The following is an 18,772-nucleotide window of genomic DNA, read 5'->3' as shown; positions in this document are numbered from 1 at the left end:
ACACACACACACACACACACACACACACGTCACACTTCACACTTTTTTTTTTCCTGAGAGATGACCTTACAAATGTACCCAGGATGGCCTCAGATTCACTATTTAGCACAGGACGGCCTTGAATCCATTACAATCCCCCTGTCTCAGCCTCTGAGTGTTGAGTTATAGGTGTAAATGCATCATGCCTGGCTTCCACAAATTATTGACAATTGTGTGCTCAACCCCAAATTGGTGATCAAGGTAACTCTACCCCAGTGATTCTCAACATTCCTAATGCTGAAGCCCTTTAATACAGTTCCTCGTGTTGTGGTGACTGACCTCTCCTACCTATAAAATTATTTCATTGCTATTTTATAACTATAATTTTGCTAGTTATGAATCATGATGTAAATATCTGATACTCAAGATATCTGATGTGTGAACCCAAAGGAGTAGAGACCCAAAAGGTGAGAACTTTTTCTTTTTCCCTTTGGGTGTTTTTCCAGTCTTGACCCTCTGTGGCATCACCACCCTGTCCTGTCTCATCAAGTTCTTGAATGTCATCTACAGTTGTAGAGGAGCCCGGTCATTTCTCTCATGTTACTTGGCTGAGGGTGGGATATGGCCCTTGGGGGACACAGAGCATGGGAAGGGACTCGCTCACAGCACTCACTGCGTGGACCAGCCCCAGCAGCCCCTGCATCAAAGTAGGAGAAGAGGGAGTCCAGCTCATCAGGGCAGAAGAGGGAGTCTCGGCGGAACTTGCGCTCCATAGTAGCAGCTGCAGGGATAGGGCACACGTTCAGATGGAGAAACTGAGGCTAGGATTGGGGAAATACCTCAGGTTGTGCTGAGACAGGCAGAGCTCCAAGGTGCCCCTGTGAAGCCCTGCTTCCAGCCTACCCAGCCCCACCGTAACATTGAGGGTTGGTGGCTCTTTCCAGGGCTGCACTGAGCCTATCCCCAAACCTGCCCAGGTACATGAGCTCAGGTGCAGCTTCTGGCAGCCCTCCCACCTGAGGACAAAGCAGCGACGGAGGGCAGGACGGGCTCAAGCCGGACCTTGCGGCGGGTAGTGGGGGCGTGGGGGGAGCTGTGAGGGCGCTGGCACTTCTGTGCCCTCCAGCGTCTTGGAGGTTCCCGGGCTGGTGCAGAAGTCAACTTCCGTAGAAACTTCTTTTCAACATATTTGTCCTTGATCCATGCCTCTTTGTCCTGCCTGGACCAGAGGTGAACATGAGACTGCATCCACAGGCTTGGGACTCCCAAAGCCAAGCTGGCTGCCCTCAACCTCACCTGGAACTACTGGCTGTGGGTTTCCTAACGCCTGGGCCCTCACACTGGGCTTCATAGATCTGGTTCATGGTGCTGTTTCCAAGCTCACACATCAGCTGTGGGGCACAGTGTATGTGGATGTTAGTCCAAGTTCAAAGACCTAAATCCTACCCATGACTCCTTGGGGCTCCAGCAGGCTTCATCTTCAAGAGCCTTTCACACACCTTTAGTAGCTCTGGCTCCCAGGAATCCAGTGTCAGGGATCGTACCTTAGAGCAGTGGACACCCAAGCTCCTAGACAGAAAGAGGAGAGAAATGGACCAAAGTGTGGCTCTATCCAGAACCTCAGCCAGCCCTGTCCAGTCAGAGTCAAGAAGGACTGACTACCTGTGGATGCCTGAGCACTCAATACAGAGCAGCACACCCAAGTTGATGCTGGCCCAGCGGGGATCTGGCTGGCCACAGTCGCCACACTGGCTGTTGCCAGCCACACTCTGCACACGCTGCAGCACGCTCTCGCCCTTGACTCCACGCTCCCGAGAGTCCGTGGTGGAATCAATGCTACTTGTTGATGGCGATGCTGTACGGTCCAGCCTCTGGTGGATGGTGTGAAGAGCCACTCAGCCCTTCAGGAGCTTGTCTCAACTCCCCAGAAGACCCCCAGTTAGAAGGGTCAGCACAGGCTAGGGCCCCTCAAACACAAATCTGCATGCATGTATACACATGCAAACACTGCACATACACACATGCACAAATTGCCTGCACAAGCATGAATGTAGCCTACAAGAGCTGTCTCTGAGGTACATATACACATGTGGAAGCAGAGAAGCAGTGCACCTCACTGTAGCAGCTATCTGGACTTTCCCGGTAGGCAGAGGCGATGCTAGCCTGCACAGCTTGAACCCAAGCCTGTCGCAGCTTCTCGGAGTCAGCCTGCAGCATACAGCTCCTGTAGGGAGGAGCTGGTCAGCCTGGGTAAGCAAGGCTTTCCCCAACCCTTCCTGGGGCTGGGCCTCCTCACTTGGTAGGTGACACAACTTCAAAGCAGAACCTCCGTTCAATGTCCTCACATGGTTTCACAGAGCATAGGCGTAGGTCATCTACCACCACAGTCAGTGCATCCTGTGGGCAGTACAAGCTTGTCACTCTCATACCCATTTTTTCCTTTATCTTAGACTCAAGCAATGTGTCTCAAACTCCCTGCCCCCCTGACCTTTTGGACTCAGTGCCTGTTTGTATCCTCAGCCCTGTGCCAATTATCTACTAAGCAGCCTGGCCCATAGTCTGGATGGGGTCTGCCCAAAAGTGACCCTGTCCCCCAGAATACCTTGAGTTTCTTCTGGTAGACCAGCTGGCTGTTTTGAATGGAGAACCACCGTCTGAGTGAGGAGGATGGGAGACGGGAGGTCAGGCAGAGCTGGCTCCACATCCAGTCTGCCCTCAGCCCTGTCTGAGGAAGGCCCTTACCGGTTCCATGTCTTGAAGGCATTGCTGGCTCTCTTGAAGAGATAGCCCTCCATTACCACACCACTTGGTGCATCCACATCAAACTCCACTTTGGGTTCATCATAGGAAAAATCCTAAGGAAGACAGAGCTGGCCCTTGGGGAGCGCCCATCCTTGAGGACCCATCTCCTCCCAAGCCCACCCCAAACAAAAAGCTAAAGTGAGGCACATGCTCAGGGAAGCTCTGTCCACCACAACAATTTCCTGACCAAGCAAGGCCCTTTGTCCAAAGACACTATGGGAAGATCCCTTGTGTTCACAGCTGGTCCTGAGTACTCCATCCCCCACTACTAAGCTTGTAGGAACAAGCAGGCTATGATCAGGAAGGAAGCTGCATTCCCTGCCCCCCGCCCGCCATTCTAAGTGTTTCATGCATTTTGCCAGCTGGACCTTCTCCAGCTGCCTGACAGAGCTCCATTCAGAAGCCAGAGAGCCTTGGGTGTCCTGTGTGTCCTGTTGTCTGGCAGGCCAGGCCAGTAGAAGGAAGACCTTATCACCTGCTCTCAGCCCGAGCAGGGGAAGGAAGACACAGCTGCCACCATTTCTGTAGGGGGACTGGCTAGATTTATCTTGCTGGTGCCAGCAAGGAGCTGGACTACAGGTTCCTCCCAAAATGCAGCAGGAACACTGAGGTAGGGAGGTGTCCTCGGTGCTGAAACACCCCAGAAAGGGGGGGGAGGGCTGAATAGCCCCATGTGTATAACCCAGAGTTCAGTTCTCTTACCTGCAGGAGTGTCTGAAACCCAAGCAAGCGGGAGGAAAAAGAGAAAGAGAGAATCAGTGAATGATGACCCTACTTCCAAACACTGTTAGGTTCTTTTATCCCACTGCAGCCAATCTCTGCTCTGTGGGGAGGGTAGTTGGGACCACTGTCCAGCAGTTGAGCAAAGGCCCCAGAAAAAGCCAACAACTAATCTCAACCTGTGGGTCATGACCTCTTTGGGAGTCACATATCAGATATCTTGTATATCAGATGTCTATATTATAATTTACATTACATTTAAATTACAATCCATAACAAAATTACAGTAGCAATGAAATAATGTTATGGCTGGGGGTCACCACAACATGAGGAACTGTATTAAAGGATTACAGCATTAGGAAGGCTAAGAACCACTGCTCTAAGGAGTGAGGTTCCAGGTCCCAGCTCCAGCCCCTCCATCTATCAGGCTCACTATATTGATGCCCTTAAAGACAGAGCCCCTCCCTCTGCTGCAGTAGAGCAGATTCAGCTGGCAGTTGCTACAAGGCCTAATAGGTAGCAAGTGGCTAGTCTTGGGAATAAGGGTAGAGTTTGTGGGCCTGTCTCCTGGTGCCCCAGATCAGAGGTGTGAAGTAATGGCCTTTAATGACGTTCTCCCATAGTTAGGGCCTCACCCGTTGCTGGATGGCAGCATGCTTGCGCTCCATCTCTCGCTTTTCCACTGCAGAGTCGATCACAAGCTGGTCCAACTGTGGGGAGAGCATCACAGGGGGGCAGTAGACCCCTTCCTAAGACCTCAACCAGGAGCCCCCCACCAAAGGCTCAGTCACTGAGCCACTCCTGTAGACTCACCTCAGTTGCCAGCTTCTTCATGTAGGGGTCCAGCTGATGTAGAAGGCTATATCCCTGCTGGAAGAAGCTGTACTGGGCATGCATGAAAGACAGCATCTGCGAGTGAGAGTAGAGCCCAAGTAAGACCGAGCTTCCACTGCTCAAACAATGCCCATGGGCATCCCCCAACACAAGCACTCACAGAATCTAAGATTTCAAACTTCTTCTTGGCCTGGAGGACATTGATCTGCCAGAGGAAGAGCAAACATAGCAGGTGTCAGGGCCCAGAAGCCTATGGCCTGTACATTTCCAGAACCCACCTGGACCGCTTATAGTTCTAAAACCCTCAAAGCCTCTGCCCCCTACTGACTACCCTACCTCCAGGCTTTGCTGGGTTATCATCCCTACCCATTGGACAAGTCACATCTCTGCTGCCCCACAGCTAACCTGGAGCACATAGTCCAGTGCCAAGTGGCGGAAGCACTTCCGGGTGAGAGTGAGGGCACCTGTGGCCTCCTCTACTTCATGGGGCCGGTGCCTTGGGGCTTGGGCATTCCTCACCAAGGACAACTCCATGTCCTCTCGCACTTTGTCAAACTGCTTCTTTGTCTCTTTGAACTTCCGCACATCCCTGGGTGCCAGCCAATATAGATGCCAAGAATCAGAGGTCAGAAAAGGAGTGCATAGTATGTTTTAGATATTCTGGGCTCTCTCTCTTTCTCTCTTACCACATATCCCCCAGTGGCTCCTGAGCAGGGTCATTTTCCTTATCCCCCTCTCCTGGATTCTACCAAACATTTTCTTCCCTCTTCCCTGCTCTAGGATTCGCCAGCCCCCTCACCAGCCTGTCTACTCTAGACTCCAGTTCATGTGCCAAATGTCAGTCAACCTGCATCTCCTCTAGGGTATGGGGATAAACTACAATTCCACCCTCGCCTGTCCATCCCATCTCCCTGTCTTTGCCCCTGTTGGTTGAACCTCCTGTCAGAGGGCAAAGGCCCCTGACAGCTTGAATCCTTGGCCAAGGACCTGCTGCCCTTCTTATCCTGAAGATGGAATATGGAATTCAACTTTCACCATGGCACTTGGCTATGGGGCTGGGGGCTTCTGATTCTGGTCACTTACTCTTTGACAAAGTTGTGGAGCTGCTGCCGCACCGATCTCTGTGCCTGGTCAAACAGGATCTGGGATAAAGGCAGAGTGAAGGTTAGTAGGGTCACTACCAACAGGGCCCCGAAGACAAAGTCCCATCACCTACCAGGTGAGAATTGGGATCCCTGCCCATCTCTTCCTGGGCCCCAGCTCTCTACAGAAAACACTAGGTAGAGCCTGCCATGTACCAGGGTGGCCTCTTGGGGGCCAGAGGTAACAGCTGTAGCCACTTGCTCATCTTCCCACCTGGCTCTTAGCCAGTCTGGAGACCAATGTGATGGCAGGCAGGCTTCTAAACTCCACCTTCGATATCTGCATGGGTGGCCTCAAGGCTGATTACCAGCAACAAGAAGAACTCAGAGCAGAGAGTTCCCATAGGGCCTAGCTTGGGGAAGGTAGTAGTTGACTGGAACCACTGATGAACTAACATGATTTCCTATCAGCCCACACACATATTCCTGACCCACAATGACACATGGAGGAAGGCTGAGCCAGATCAGGGGTAGAAAGACAGACTGGTAGCTGCCAGGATGAACTATCCCAAGCTGTTTAATTTCTGAGATTCCCCTGGTCTGGCCAAATGAAGACTCCTTGTTTAGTCTGGGATGCTAGTTCCCAGGCCATGGTCTACCCCTACTGCACTGAGACTTGGCATGTTGTATGTGTCTACTCACATCAACACTGGGGCCTTATGAGGTTACCACACCCTGCCTGGATAGCAGTGAGGCTGACATGCAGAAATAAGTTGTCCTGGGATGGAAAGCTCTGCCCAACTTGGGGTAAAGAAGAAACTTCCAAGGCTCTACCACACCCCGCTAATTTCAGGTCAAAGTTGTGTACTGCCTCTTCTGCCTTAGGACATAGTCTGGTCACAGCTGGGGACATGGTAGTCCCCCTGCAAAACATCCCTCACACTGATTTATAGACTTGGGGTTGCTACCATGACTATAGGTTAAAGAGCAGAACATGGCTTTTCTCACTCATGGCCATGCTACCTAAGAACCAGTCAGCTTTACTCTTGTCTAGGCAGAGCCTTTGAGATACATAGCATATTTTCAGATAGAAGTGGAAACCTCACGTTCCCCATGGGGCTCACCGTGTGATAGTTGACCATCTCCTGTAGGCTGTCTCCAAACCTCTGCAGACATTCCTTAAGAAAAGTAAGGGGAAGTTCACAATGGGGTGACCATGTAGGTAGTATCTCCTTCAAGTCCCTAAAGACTTTCTCTGCCCACAGGTTAGGGTTAGATGTACTGAAGAAGAGCGCAGACCACCCAATGCTCATGATCTAGACACCCCTTAGGGGGCTTTCTCCCTTCCCCCACCACACCATACTGGTGCCTCACCGAGATGACGGTGTCACCCTGGCACTGCTGAGACAGGTCTCGGACGCCGCTCACAAAGAGCCTGTTGGTGGTGACATAGGCTTTGCCGGCTTCGATCATGCCACTGCACAGTTTGACCAGCTACAAGTGGGACAGAATGGGCAAAATGAGGGCCTGACAGTTTCTCCAAGCTGGTAACTCAGATCTGCCACAAGGCCAGGCCAGAGAGGATACACTTTCAGCCAGGAACAGCCAGAATTTAACTCAGGCCCATTAACATCCAGACATAGCTGCCCCTCTTCAGTTCAGGGCTAGGGACAGACTCTATCATCTACATGGTATTCAGAGGATCATCTAGAAGGAGAGATTGGTGTTCCCCTCCCCATCACACTAGGCACAGCAAACACAGCAGCTGTTTTCCAACCAATAGGCATCTCAGACACAGGCAGCTATACCTGGAGTCATCCCATAGTCATCCCATAGTCATCCAGGCTGGGCTTGGAGTGTGCACAGTAGTGTTGGGCACTCTATGTACCACCAGCTCTGTCTCTTACCTTGTCCAGTTTAGCCTCAATCTCAACCACATCTGTTTCTACCTCATCGATAGTTGCCCTGCAACAAGAATTGGGTGGTTAGATCAGTTGGAGTTTAATTTTCTGTTGCATCCCCCCAGGGGTTTTGTTGCCAGAATGGGGCTCCAGGAAACTGAGGCTGAGAGCGGTAAACACCTTTCCTGCCCGATGGACATAACTGGGACCCAGGTCCAGCACTTTGGAGCTACCCAGAGCAGGCTGAAGCCACCCGCTCTTGCCACATGGGCTACCACATGATATCACATACACACACACTACAGTATAACTATGCCCCATGAGCCAAGGGTTAACATGTCCATATTTCCTAAGCACAATAATGCTGAAGTCTCATGATGTGGTGTTGGTGCCCATGATAGTCCTCTCTGGGGCTCAGAGTTGAGCTTTGACTCCATCTGGACAGCCCCTTCTCACTGAAAAGAGCCTGGTCCCTTACTTCTTTGCTTCAACTGCAGGCCAATTTGGCCTGCAGCTAGATGACCCTAAAACAGTTGGTTATGAACCATCAGCCAAGAGACCTCAAACTCCATCTCTCTCAACCTCAAGACTCCATACAGCTCAGCTCAGTCTAGTCAGAAGAAGAGATGGATCATCAGGTCTCCTTAGAGCTCATTCTCACCAATCCAGCCTGATAAAGAAGATGCCCTGGGGAGGGAGGAGTTAATGATGACATCACCAAGAGAAGCCTGGGAGAATCCCCGGAAGCCAAAGGCAGATGGATCAGGCACGTGACTGCACCCCCCCCTAACTCCAACTTGGGAACAGGAAATAAGGAAATAAGGGCAGGCTCCCAGCAGTCCCCCACCTCATACAACCAGCTCAGCTGGTGAGCTAGGCCCATCTGGCCTGCAAGGGAAGAGGTACCTTGGGAACAAAATAGGCCGAAGGTTTAGACAGACCTCTAGGAACAAGACTTCCACGGGCTGGGGGTTGGGTGTCAGAGGGGAAACCAATTAGTTCTAGCAGCTCCTTACCCCTTTCTGCCCGACTCTTTAGAAAGGAAAGGAGAAAGACCTGTTCTAGAGTTTCTCCTGGGTAAAGGGCGTGAGAAGCATAGTGGCTGAAACACAGTTTCATTTAGAACCTGGGGCTGAAATGGCCAGGCTGCCCTAGCCACGAACCCTCGAAGGTCCTGGCCATCGGCCTCATCCCTTCTTAAGGGCTTAGGCACCGTGAATCCTAAAGCACAGAAGGGACAGGAACAGAGCTGCAGCATCGGAGTGAACCGTGCTGCACAGCCTGTCCGGCTTGGGGGGGGGGGGGGAGAGGGAACGTCCTTTATCTAAGCCTAACACAGGCTACCACAGGAGGCTCTGTTCCAGGATTCTGGCTACTATGAGAGCCAGAAGTTCCAGAACACAGATGTAACTATCTGCCTAGGAGAGACCAATTCAGGGCTTCCCCAAGCAGGCCTGACAGCCCAGACAGCTGCATGGAGAGCTGCAGCTGGCCAGGGAGCCAGAAACTGGGAGGGGCTGCAGCAGGAGCTGGCATTTGTATTCACAGGGACAGGGGAACATAGTGGGCAGTTAGTACAAGCTCAAGGGGGACAGCATTCTGTCCTAGGAGTCTCTCAGCACTCCCTTCCTCAGCCAAGGACCTGAGGCATCCCCTCCTGCCCTATGCCTATTTTTTGCCAGCCAGGGACTTCCTCAGCAGCTTGAAGGTTGGGGAGGAGCCCCCTCACCAAAGCCATGACTCAGCGCTTGAAGCCCCACCCAGGGAAGGGCTTGCAGCCAAGGCTGGGCTGGCTTCTCTTCCGGGGCTCCCCTGCACCCCCACCCACAGCTTCAGGGACTATGAGACATTCCTAAGGCTGTCACAAGCCCTTATTCTAGGCCAAGAGTCCCAAAGCAAAACTACCAACGTTTCCAGGTTTGGGTCTAGGCTCCACCTCACTTCCACATCCTTCAGACAGCCCCACCCTGCCTCACCTAAAGGTTCTTGGCCAGAAAGATCAAGTTATAACTTCAGTAACAGCTTAGAGTAGACAAGGTACCCTTCAAACTCATCCAATCACAGCCCACCCCAAACCACCAAGCCAGGTTCCATCACCCCAAGACCAATGTCCAGAGAATCATCCCCAGCATTCCCCTCCTCCACCAGAAGAAATGATGTTAAGCCTAGGCAGCTAGCTGCCACACCTACTGCAGCCCCACAAGTCCAACTGGCTGGCTGTGGCAAAGAAGGGCTAGAGGTGAGTGGATTTCTGCTTAGGCCCAAACCCCTGTACAATGCAGGGTAGAGCCAAGGCTTTGCAGAAAGGGGTAAGGGCAAAAATGAGAGTGCTTCAACTGGGGCCCAGTTCCATGCACTGAGACCTTGGCTAAGATTCCTACCAAGCATGGATGCAGAACTGTGGGGTATCAGAGGCTCTCAGACTACTCCTCTCAATAGAAAACAGGAAAGCATAGTCGACTGCTTTAAGCCCCCTATAGTCAGTGGACACTCTTGGCAAACTCTAACGCTCCAAGGTGTTTCTGGCTGACTATCTTGCAAGGTGGTTTTGCAAAGAGCTGGACTGCTGAGGTAGGCCTTCAGAAGCCCAGCACTCATGTACATATTCGGTCAAGCTCACACGTGCAAAGGCATGAAACATGCTTATACATAAACATGCATACATGTATTAGCACAGGGCATGCAGACATGTGTTCCAGGGATACAGTGCACACTAAAACACACACCTTCATACATTAACATGTGTCTAGTAGTAGCATGGCAAACACGGCTCATGAATCCACAGAGATGTACACACGTGTCCATCCACACTAGGCTATGTGCATGCATCAAGCACACCAACTCCGTATCACAGCTCACCCACACATTCATGTGCACCAAAGGAGGAGCAGAGTGGCAGAACATGCTCCCCCCCCCCGTGTGTGTGTGTGTGTGTGTGTGTATGCACATACAGAGGTGGGACACCTCATGAAGGTCTGCAATTTCAAATGACACATAGGATGTACACCATTACTGTCTGCCAAATGCCACTCAATGAAACAGATGTATATCTGTGTGGCCATGTGGTTCACACAGATGTGCATGAGTGTATTCCAGGAAAAATAAAAGAAACAAACCCATAGGTGAATAAGGCCCATACCTAAAGGCCTGGAAACCTAAACACGACTTCCTCATCCCTACAGCCTCTACCCCTTCAGGCTCCTGGGTCACTCATACATCCGTTAACTCTCCCCAAGGTGTCTATCTCAGGCCTTGATGGCTCCAGCTGGTTGCACCCATACACTTCTCTGGACATACGGATCAAGATAGAGACCAAGCAGGGTGCCAGACAATCCTAGCCAGAACTGGACTACAGGGCCAAGGAGGAGCCCAGTACTTGTGGCACACCAGAGCATACACACAAAGAAGGGTGGACAGTTCTAGAGATGGCACTGGACGCAAATGCCCAGTGACACACAGCTGCCCAAGGCAGTCTGAACACTCACCCCCGCGCGCGAGGTGATCAGTACAGGGGAGTCTTTTGTTCCGGTCCCCCGAGGCCGGAGGCGGAGCTGCGCAGCTAGGGGACCGCGACTCCGGCTCCCGCCGGTTTGTTCGTGCCAGGTCTTCTGCTCCGTCCAGGTGGACTTGGAGCGGTCACCATGCTGGACACCCCTTGCCCGCCTCCGGCACAAAGGCGGCTCCCCATCCCCGCCCGCGCCCTACCCCAGGCCCGCAGCACACCTGAAGCGCGGCGAGTCCTTGATGCATTCCTCGAACTCTACCGTCATGGCTGCGGTGAGCGGTGCTCACTGTACCGAGGACCAAGGCGCGTCGAGCGGCATCCCCGGCCCGTAGACCGTACGTTGCGCCCGCGCTGAGCTGCGCTCCGCGCCCGCCCGCCTGCCCGCCTCGGTATGAGGCCGGCGCGCCGCGGCCCCGCCCCGCCTGTCACCGCTGGGGAGCGTCGCCAAAGTCAGCCTCTGCCTGCACCACCCGCTGTCACCTCCGGGGAGCGTCGCTAAAAGCGCCGCTGCATCCCCTTGCATGTCACTGCCCTCTGTCCTCAGCCACCGGGGTCTGGGAGCTGGGCCGGCCTCGGCAGTTGGGCTTCGGAGTGGTTTGGCTCGGTCGCGGGAAAGGGAAGGGCACGGCTCTCCCACTTCAGGCATCACTGCGGTGGTGAACCTCAGAGAGTTTACAAAAACTACATTTGGGAACACTCGGCTGGAATGCTGCAGACGGACACATTCCGGGACGGCGGCGGGGAGATCAGGAGTGAACGAATTAAGGTCACTTGTGCGGAAGCAACCCATCATCTCGCCCCTGTGAGGCCTGAGGACAGTAAATATAGTCGGGTCTAGAGGACAGCACTTCGCATCCGCTCCCTAAGCTTGGTTCCGCCTCCGTTTCTCCATTCAGGCGGGGTGGACCGAGTAAGTGCGCAGGCGCCGTCACAGCTGGGCAGGGTCGACCGCCGGCCACGTGCAACCGCCCCGCCCGCCAGCCGCTCAAATATGGGCTCCTGCGGGGCGGTGGGCTCTGTGCGTGCGCGCTACCTTGTGTTCTTCCAGTACTTGGGCACTGACTTCAAGTACGTTTTCCCGCTGTTACCCCCGCTTTCTCCACTCAGCCTCGCGGGAAATCCGCGAGGTGACCAGGAGGGGTATGATCGGCAGCCTGGGCGTTCGGTCTCGGGATGCGGAATTTTAGGAGCCTAGGAACACTGGCCTGCACCGAACGAACGCGCCTGGGGGCCGAGATCCCTGGCGGGACAGCTTCCACAGACACTACAGATAATTCCTTCCTGTTTCTCTCCGCAGTGGAGTTGCGGCCTTGAGGGGTAATCCACGCGCTGTTGGGGTGCTGAACTTCCTGGAGGTAAGGACCGGTTTGGGGAGGAAGAAGCAGTGGCAGCTCCAACCCCTACCCACACTCCTTCTTCTATTCCACGGGCTTTGGCCATTGGTGTGGCAGCCCGCCTGTACGGTTCCCGCAGGAGGCTGCCAAGCGGCTGAACTCTGTCGACCCGGTCAGGTTCACCATCTCTAGCCGCACTGATGCCGGAGTGCATGCCCTGAGCAACGCGGCGCACCTGGACATCCAGCGCCGCCCAGGTCAGTCGCCTTTCTCCCCGGAGGTCGTGACCAAGGCCCTCAACACCCACCTGAAGCACCCGGCCATTCGGTGAGCCCGGGGTTTTTGTATGGTTCTGGGTTTTTTGTTTTTGTCTTTTACCATTGCACCCCACTGTGGTGGGAGGCTGAGATTTCCATAGTGCCAGTGGGAGGCTGAGATTTCCATAGTGCTATGTGGACAGTTGGGCATACTCATTCCTGGGATGAGCCAGATCTACTTGCCACAGTGTACTGAAGGCCTTCCGAGTGCCCAACGACTTCCACGCTCGACACGCAGCCACCTCCAGGACCTACCTATATCGTCTGGCCACAGGCTGCTCCTGGCCTAATCAACTGCCTGTGTTTGAACAAAATGTATGCTGGGCTCTGCAGACAGAGTGAGTGAGCTAAGAATGGGAAGAAAATAGCTCACCATCCATCTGGCTGGGCCTTCCTCAATGCTCGTTTGGCTCTGCAGGTACCTGGATACGGCAGCCATGCAGGAGGCTGCCCAGCACCTCCTCGGGACACATGACTTTAGTGCCTTCCAGTCTGCTGGCAGCCCAGTCACAAATACTGTACGCACACTTCAAAGAGTCTCAGTGTCACCTGGTCCAGCCAGCCCATTTGTCCTCCCCCAGGGGAGCAGGTGAGAAGACTAGCCTTTCACTATGCCAGGACTAGAGGCCACCAGGGTAAATTACTCATAATACCTCAATAAAAATGAGATGATGCTAAATAGTATATAGCACATCCATTGGGCCTAGAGGGTGTAAGAAGGTGAGCCAGAAACTTGTGTCTTCTTCCTGTTGGGTGGGGTCTCTGCCAGCTGGGGAGCACAGGGTGGAAAATGTTGCCTTTCTGAGGGCCCTGCCAGATCCATAGCTCTTTATAGCAGGTAAGTTCTGGCAGTCTCTGAAAAGATTCCACTGGAGCTAATAGTTCCATTCCACTTTGACAGACTATGTTAAGTTCTCTGCTTCAAACACCAGGAATCAGCCGCTCACCTTGAGAACATAACATCTGGAACCAGCTCCAAGGGGTAAAGTGGCTTTGGTGTGACCAGGCACAAGAGCACATGGCCTAGGTTCCATCTTGATAGGTGGGCTGGCTATATCTTGCTTCAGCACAAATACTGTAGCCCCAAAACATGAAGGCTCAAAGCAATCGATATTTCCTGTGCACAAACTAACCAATGCTCTGTTATATAATTGTTTCCTTTTATGGTATATGTAGAGTCCAGTAAGTCATGCAAAACTCGCTCACCCTCTGGAACTGGTGGTCAACTAGGCAAGAACCCACCCTGGATGGATAAGCCTTTAAACCAGCATATAAATCGTTGTCTTGTCTGAAGCCACATGGTGAGCTAGGTTGGCTGAAGCTGCCCTGTAGCTTGGACCTCAAAGCTGTCTGTGTTCCTAGGAGGCTGCAGTTCTGGACCTTGGAGTTTGAAAGCCAGTCTTTCCTTTATAGACAGGTAGGCTGCCTTAACCCTTACAGGATGGGCTCAGGTAGACACACCTGTGACAATGAGCTCTCTGCTGCAGGTGCGGAGGATGACAGCTGTGTTGGTGGCTGTGGGGCTAGGGATCCTGGCACCCACACAAGTGAAAGTGATTTTGGAGAGTCAAGATCCCTTGGGCAAGTATCAGGCTCGAGTTGCTCCAGCCCGTGGCCTGTTCTTGAAGTCAGTGCTATATAACAACTTTGGTAAGAGGGGATGGGATTGGAAAGAGTCTTTCCCAAAGCTGGGTCCTCACTCAAGGGAGGGGACTTTTGGATCCAGTCAAACCCCACATTGTACTAGATGAGTATCCAAGCACCTTGCGGGGAAGCCAATGACAGTGGGAGGGAGGACTTCAGTTAGGGATCGAATCAGTGATTCCTCAGGGTGCATGGAGTAAGTGGTCCACTGGGTCAGATTTTAGGGATAAGTGGGGTCTCTGTAAGAGTTCTATTTTGACCTAGAGTCTATCCATAGGTCCTACATCCTGAACCCTATGGTGTCCACAGTGTGGAAACCAGATGACGGTACACAGTGGAGATGAAGCCACAATAATTGTCCAACATTTATTGTGCTCGGCAGAGATTAATCTACAGCTATGTAGGGCTCTGACAGTCCTGCCTACCTTCCAGCAGCTACCACTTCCCCAGGCTCTCTGTTTTCCCAGGAACCCTGTTTTCTTGGGGCAGAGAGTAGGAATAAAAGACACAGAGAACAAAATGGCTAGTTTATTACTTTAGCCAGCCTATGATTCTGATCTTATCCCTAGGACAGGGTCTGTGATCCAGTCATGGTCTCCATTTACTCAGGGCACCTGCCTCTCAGCCGAAGCCCTGGTCCTCCTGCTGGGAGAACAGCAAGAGACAAGAGCAGTGGATTACTGGTGGATACGTGTCAGCTGGGAGCCTGGGGAAGGCCATTTTTGAGCAATGTTGTGAGAAAGCTTCCCAGCTCTTCATCCTGTAAGAAAGGGAACCACAGTTAAACACTACAAACAACACAACACAATACCAAGGAAGTGAGGTCTCCAGGAATAATAGTGATGCCTGTACTCCTTACCTGATAAGTCCAGGAGACCAATAGCACCTTGGTACCAGGGTCCTCTGAATGGGCGGCAGCCTGGATTAGAATGGACTCCACAGTCACAGAGCCATCGGGGAGATGCTGTACACAGTGGTCCTTGAGGGTGCTAAGGAGAGGCATAGTTAGACCCCTGCCTCACCCTGCTTGTTGAGGGTAGGAAAAGGCCAGGACGCACCTCTTGAGATGGCTGTACACACGTAAAGCTGTTTCTTGTTCTTTGCGTGTGTCCTGCAGGTGCACACGGCAGGTAAAGCGCAGTTGGTGCTCTGCCAGGCCCAACTCCTTGAGGGCTTGCTCTGAGGATACCAGCCGGAAATTCTGTGGGGCAAAGGCAAACAGGTCACAGAAAGTAATGAACACAATACCCACCCTACCACTGTTTGTACACTTACACTGTCTTTCATAATTAGGGTGCCATGTAAAAGCCTAGGTTTTTTGGCTTCAGGCAACAGTCCTGTGAGGAACAGAATAATGCAATCAACACAAGCCACCAGTTACCTGCCTCCCTCGGCCCATGCCCCAGAGTTTGCCCTTCATACCCTGCACCATCTCCCGCTTCAGCAATCCCAGGGAGATGCCCACAGGGATGCTAGGGCTTGTGGGCAGCGTCACTGTCTCACCATTGGCTGGCATGTAGCAGCTGACCCCTGAGGAAAGCAGTACAGAGCCTCAGTCTCAGCCACCAGCTGTGTCTGCACCGCCCCACCGGACTTCCCTGCCCACCAGCTGCCTACGGAATTCCTGCTCAATCTTCTGCCTCAGGAACTCCATCTTCTTGGCTTCGCCATGCACCAACAGCACACTCTCCGGCTCTGCTTGTCCTACCAGTTGCATGATGCCCTTGGCATCAGCATGGGCACTGAATGACATGTATTCCACTTGCATCTTTACCTCCAGCTGTGGCATCACAAGATGTAGGCAGAGTTAGCAGCAGCAAGAGCCTGAAAGGCCTGCTGAACCCAGGACAGGGAGGCACTCACCATCTGGCGCCCTTCCATTTCCAGTTTACGTTGCCCACTAAGGATCTTGTGGCCCACAGTGCCTTGCACACAATAACCAGGCATGATGACCTGCAAGCAGAGGTGAGGTTCAACTGTTTAGCATGATAGACACTGCCTCCTGGAACAACCCCTGGAGTGAATTCTCAGGGAACCAACCACTGTGGCAGTTGCTCAGTCTGGGCTGCTGGCGGCATCATAGGGTCAGGATACAAAGTTCAAGGGCCAGTTCTTCTGTACTCCAGGTTCCCTAAAGCTATAAGGAGCCCCCTAGCCACCCTGGGAACTGGTCCCAAACCCTCACCATGTTCTTCTCATTTCCTGCCCATTTTCGGAAGATTTGCAGGGATTGGCCAGCATGCAGCATCCCAGGTGTGGCAAACACAACCTGCAGGGTTGACAAGGGTCAGAAGAGTAGACCTTACCTAGGGCTATAATAAGCACCAGACCTTTGATCAGCAGTCTTTCCCAGAGCCCCACTGGGAGATGTGGAGAAGCTGATTGCCAGGGTCTTACCATGGGACCTGGGTTGTCAGCAAATGTCCGGTCAAAGGCTTTGATGTGCTTAAACTCAAACATGTTCCTCTGGACAAATGTCTTCCGGATCTTCTGGTTGGTCCAGGTGATGAAGAGCTTGTAGTAGTGGTTGGCTTTCTCTGTCAGGCCCGTAGAGAAGTATATGGGCACCTTCAGGTTCATGCGCTCCCTGTGTGTCCACCAACCCAGTCAGTATGTGGAGGCCAGAGTTAGCTTGCAACATGTACCCTATGTGTCCTCTACTGCACAGCTTAGTAGCTATGGCCAAGGCTGAGCCCAATGTACCTTGAACTGAACCCTGTGTTGTCTCTACCCTGATGACCACCAGGCCAGACCTTTTAGCGTGTGACCCATGAAACATGGGAGTGATAGGGGTATGTGAGGAGGCTCAGTATTCATGTGGTGAGCCACATGAACCATATGTTGGTCAATACAGCCAACAGACGATGGCTCAAGTGAGATGTCCCAACAGATGCATAGCTCCATCCAAGACAGCAGGGCCAGTGGTACTGTATCCTAGACATAGAGTATTTCTTTGTTTTGTTTTTGTTTTTTTACAGACAGGGTTTCTCTGTATAGCCCTGGCTATCCTGGAACTCACTTTGTAGACCAGGCTGGCCTTGAACTCAGAAATCCGCCTGCCTCTGCCTCCCGAGTGCTAGGATTAAAGGCATGCGCCACCATGCCCGGCTATAGAGTACTTCTTAACAGTTCTATTGTGCCTGGTAGTATGAGAGACTTACTCTCCTACATGGAGGCTGTTCCATCCTTTTCTGCCTACCAGTGGAATTTTCCTGTTTGCACCTACCAGAACGTCTCCAGCAGGATGCAGAGTTCTTGTGCTCGGCCCAGCGCAAACACAGGGATCAGCACCTGGGAGTAGGTGAAGCTGGTTCAGGTAGGAGCTACTGGCCACACTACTGTTCCCTGATCACATCAGATAGCAAGATACTCATTGCACTCTAGGTAATAAGTTAAATGATGACTTAGTGCAGAGGAATAACCAGACATCTGGGAACCACAGATTTGGATGTACCCCAGCTACATGTAGAGACAGCAGGAACTGTGGGAGTCTCACGATCAGCCCTTCATCGGATGCAAGAATGAGGGAATGGAAGATTCTCTGGAATCTATCTTCTTAGTGCCAAACAAACAATAACCCCCCCCCCCACACACACACACACACACACCCGGGGACCCTGACCAAAGGTACAACAGCAAAGCCCGCTAGGAGGCCTATAGAATGTAGCCAAAGTGGACACACACCCAAAGCCTGCCTACAGTCAATACCTTTCCTCCACGCTCCACAGTTTCATGAACTTTCTTTAGGAAATCTCGCTCTCTGCAGCGTTTGGAATCTCGGATGGTTGTAGCATATGTGGATTCTGTGATGAGCAAGTTGGGGCGACACTTGTCAATCCATGCAGCCCTAGAACAGAGGTAGGAATGGGGATGATGGGTGACTCATGACTACAGAATTAGCCCCCAGCATAAGCTCCTCTATATGGCCTGTCAAACATCATGGGAGCATACTAGGAGGAGACTACAGGGACGATGAGCCTGTAGCCCAGACTTCCAAAAGTACTTCCACACTGCATGGGAATACTTAGGTGACCACCATGATGCCTCTCAGAGCTACCAAGTCCCAGGAAGCCTCCACAGAGCGAGATACAGCCCTACTTACCCCAAATGCCGGTCTGGGGTCATGTTATAATCACCCTGGCAAAAAAAAAAAATTCCAATAAGGAAGTTGTCTTTCTACCCCTAGCAATTCACTCAAACCAAATATTTCCACTGACCGTGTAGACCACAGACTCCGAGCCCACTTTAATCTGGAACATGGCTGCCCCCAGCACATGGCCTGCATAGTATGCCTTGATTTCCAGCTCATCATCCACCTGCAGAAGAAAGAATGCTCTTAGGCCTGCAGGGCAGGAAGGCAGCAGGAAGTAGGTGATTACCTTAACCCTGTCCAGCCAATTCCTGTTTCTCAGAAGAAGTCTAGGGCTTAAGGGTTGTCAGCATAGTAAAAACAAAACCGGGTTAAGGATCTAAGGATCTAGAAGAGTACAGATAAACCCCACACACTACAAAAAAAGAAATTTTAGAACTAGGAGCTACAGGAACCCAATTTAAGAATTCAATAGATGGTGGTGGTGCACGCCTTTAATCCCAGCACTTGGGAGGCAGAGGCAGGCGGATTTCTGAGTTCAAGGCCAGCCTGGTCTACAAAGTG

At 52.4% G+C, this 18,772-nt stretch overlaps 3 protein-coding genes across 8 annotated transcripts in view; 1 reads left to right on the top strand and 2 right to left on the bottom strand.

The window, feature by feature from the left end:
• Acap3 (ArfGAP with coiled-coil, ankyrin repeat and PH domains 3) overlaps positions 1–11,691 on the bottom strand; it is a 14,815-nt gene extending 3,124 nt beyond the window's left edge. The window contains exons 1-19 of the mRNA XM_021161630.2: positions 11,042–11,691; positions 7,325–7,382; positions 6,792–6,911; positions 6,542–6,595; positions 5,419–5,477; positions 4,741–4,924; positions 4,496–4,540; positions 4,315–4,410; positions 4,137–4,211; positions 3,484–3,495; positions 2,722–2,834; positions 2,582–2,633; positions 2,276–2,376; positions 2,092–2,203; positions 1,642–1,850; positions 1,479–1,548; positions 1,276–1,370; positions 996–1,198; positions 653–760 (exon numbers count right to left, since the gene is read on the bottom strand). Of these exons, the coding sequence (XP_021017289.1) occupies positions 653–760; positions 996–1,198; positions 1,276–1,370; positions 1,479–1,548; positions 1,642–1,850; positions 2,092–2,203; positions 2,276–2,376; positions 2,582–2,633; positions 2,722–2,834; positions 3,484–3,495; positions 4,137–4,211; positions 4,315–4,410; positions 4,496–4,540; positions 4,741–4,924; positions 5,419–5,477; positions 6,542–6,595; positions 6,792–6,911; positions 7,325–7,382; positions 11,042–11,088 (1,813 nt within the window). The 5' untranslated portion in view covers positions 11,089–11,691. The remainder of the gene's footprint in view (positions 1–652; positions 761–995; positions 1,199–1,275; positions 1,371–1,478; positions 1,549–1,641; positions 1,851–2,091; positions 2,204–2,275; positions 2,377–2,581; positions 2,634–2,721; positions 2,835–3,483; positions 3,496–4,136; positions 4,212–4,314; positions 4,411–4,495; positions 4,541–4,740; positions 4,925–5,418; positions 5,478–6,541; positions 6,596–6,791; positions 6,912–7,324; positions 7,383–11,041) is intronic.
• Positions 11,692–11,721: 30 nt separating this feature from the next.
• Pusl1 (pseudouridine synthase like 1) lies at positions 11,722–14,487 on the top strand. Of its 4 annotated transcripts, none has more exons than XM_029475986.1 (8): positions 11,722–11,733; positions 12,121–12,178; positions 12,297–12,484; positions 12,663–12,812; positions 12,893–13,063; positions 13,837–13,891; positions 13,962–14,124; positions 14,396–14,487. In XM_029475986.1, exons 5-8 carry the CDS (start codon positions 12,912–12,914, stop codon positions 14,407–14,409), a joined length of 384 nt encoding a protein of 127 aa, XP_029331846.1. In that variant the 5' UTR covers positions 11,722–11,733; positions 12,121–12,178; positions 12,297–12,484; positions 12,663–12,812; positions 12,893–12,911; the 3' UTR covers positions 14,410–14,487. The 4 variants fall into 4 exon arrangements, with proteins under 4 accessions (XP_029331846.1, XP_021017293.1, XP_029331844.1 ...); XM_021161634.2 differs by lacking the exon at positions 11,722–11,733 and adding an exon at positions 11,771–11,891; XM_029475984.1 differs by lacking the exon at positions 11,722–11,733 and adding an exon at positions 11,771–11,891 and having other exon boundaries at positions 13,962–14,055; positions 14,396–14,478.
• Ints11 (integrator complex subunit 11) overlaps positions 14,471–18,772 on the bottom strand; it is an 18,962-nt gene continuing 14,660 nt past the window's right edge. For all 3 annotated transcript variants that reach the window (XM_021161631.2, XM_021161633.1, XM_021161632.2), the window contains 13 exons: positions 18,336–18,434; positions 18,221–18,255; positions 17,827–17,965; positions 17,345–17,409; positions 16,516–16,705; positions 16,304–16,387; positions 15,982–16,071; positions 15,736–15,898; positions 15,541–15,648; positions 15,394–15,455; positions 15,177–15,319; positions 14,978–15,107; positions 14,471–14,878 (listed from right to left, as the gene is read on the bottom strand). In XM_021161631.2, coding sequence (XP_021017290.1) covers positions 14,813–14,878; positions 14,978–15,107; positions 15,177–15,319; positions 15,394–15,455; positions 15,541–15,648; positions 15,736–15,898; positions 15,982–16,071; positions 16,304–16,387; positions 16,516–16,705; positions 17,345–17,409; positions 17,827–17,965; positions 18,221–18,255; positions 18,336–18,434 — 1,374 coding nt within the window. In that variant the 3' untranslated portion in view covers positions 14,471–14,812. The remainder of the gene's footprint in view (positions 14,879–14,977; positions 15,108–15,176; positions 15,320–15,393; positions 15,456–15,540; positions 15,649–15,735; positions 15,899–15,981; positions 16,072–16,303; positions 16,388–16,515; positions 16,706–17,344; positions 17,410–17,826; positions 17,966–18,220; positions 18,256–18,335; positions 18,435–18,772) is intronic.

Source organism: Mus caroli, chromosome 4 (genome assembly GCF_900094665.2).
Source record: "Mus caroli chromosome 4, CAROLI_EIJ_v1.1, whole genome shotgun sequence".
NCBI classification, from domain to species: Eukaryota; Metazoa; Chordata; class Mammalia; order Rodentia; family Muridae; genus Mus; species Mus caroli.
This window is presented reverse-complemented; position numbering and strand designations above follow the sequence as displayed.

Coding starts and splice junctions, on each gene's coding strand:
- Pusl1 (XM_021161634.2), top strand. CDS start 11,815: ATGGGCTCCTGCGGGGCGGTGGGCTCTGTGCGTGCGCGCTACCTTGTG. Junction 12,485..12,662: donor CTGAAGCACCCGGCCATTCG/GTGAGCCCGGGG, acceptor TACTTGCCACAG/TGTACTGAAGGCCTTCCGAG. Junction 13,892..13,961: donor AGTCTTTCCTTTATAGACAG/GTAGGCTGCCTT, acceptor TCTCTGCTGCAG/GTGCGGAGGATGACAGCTGT.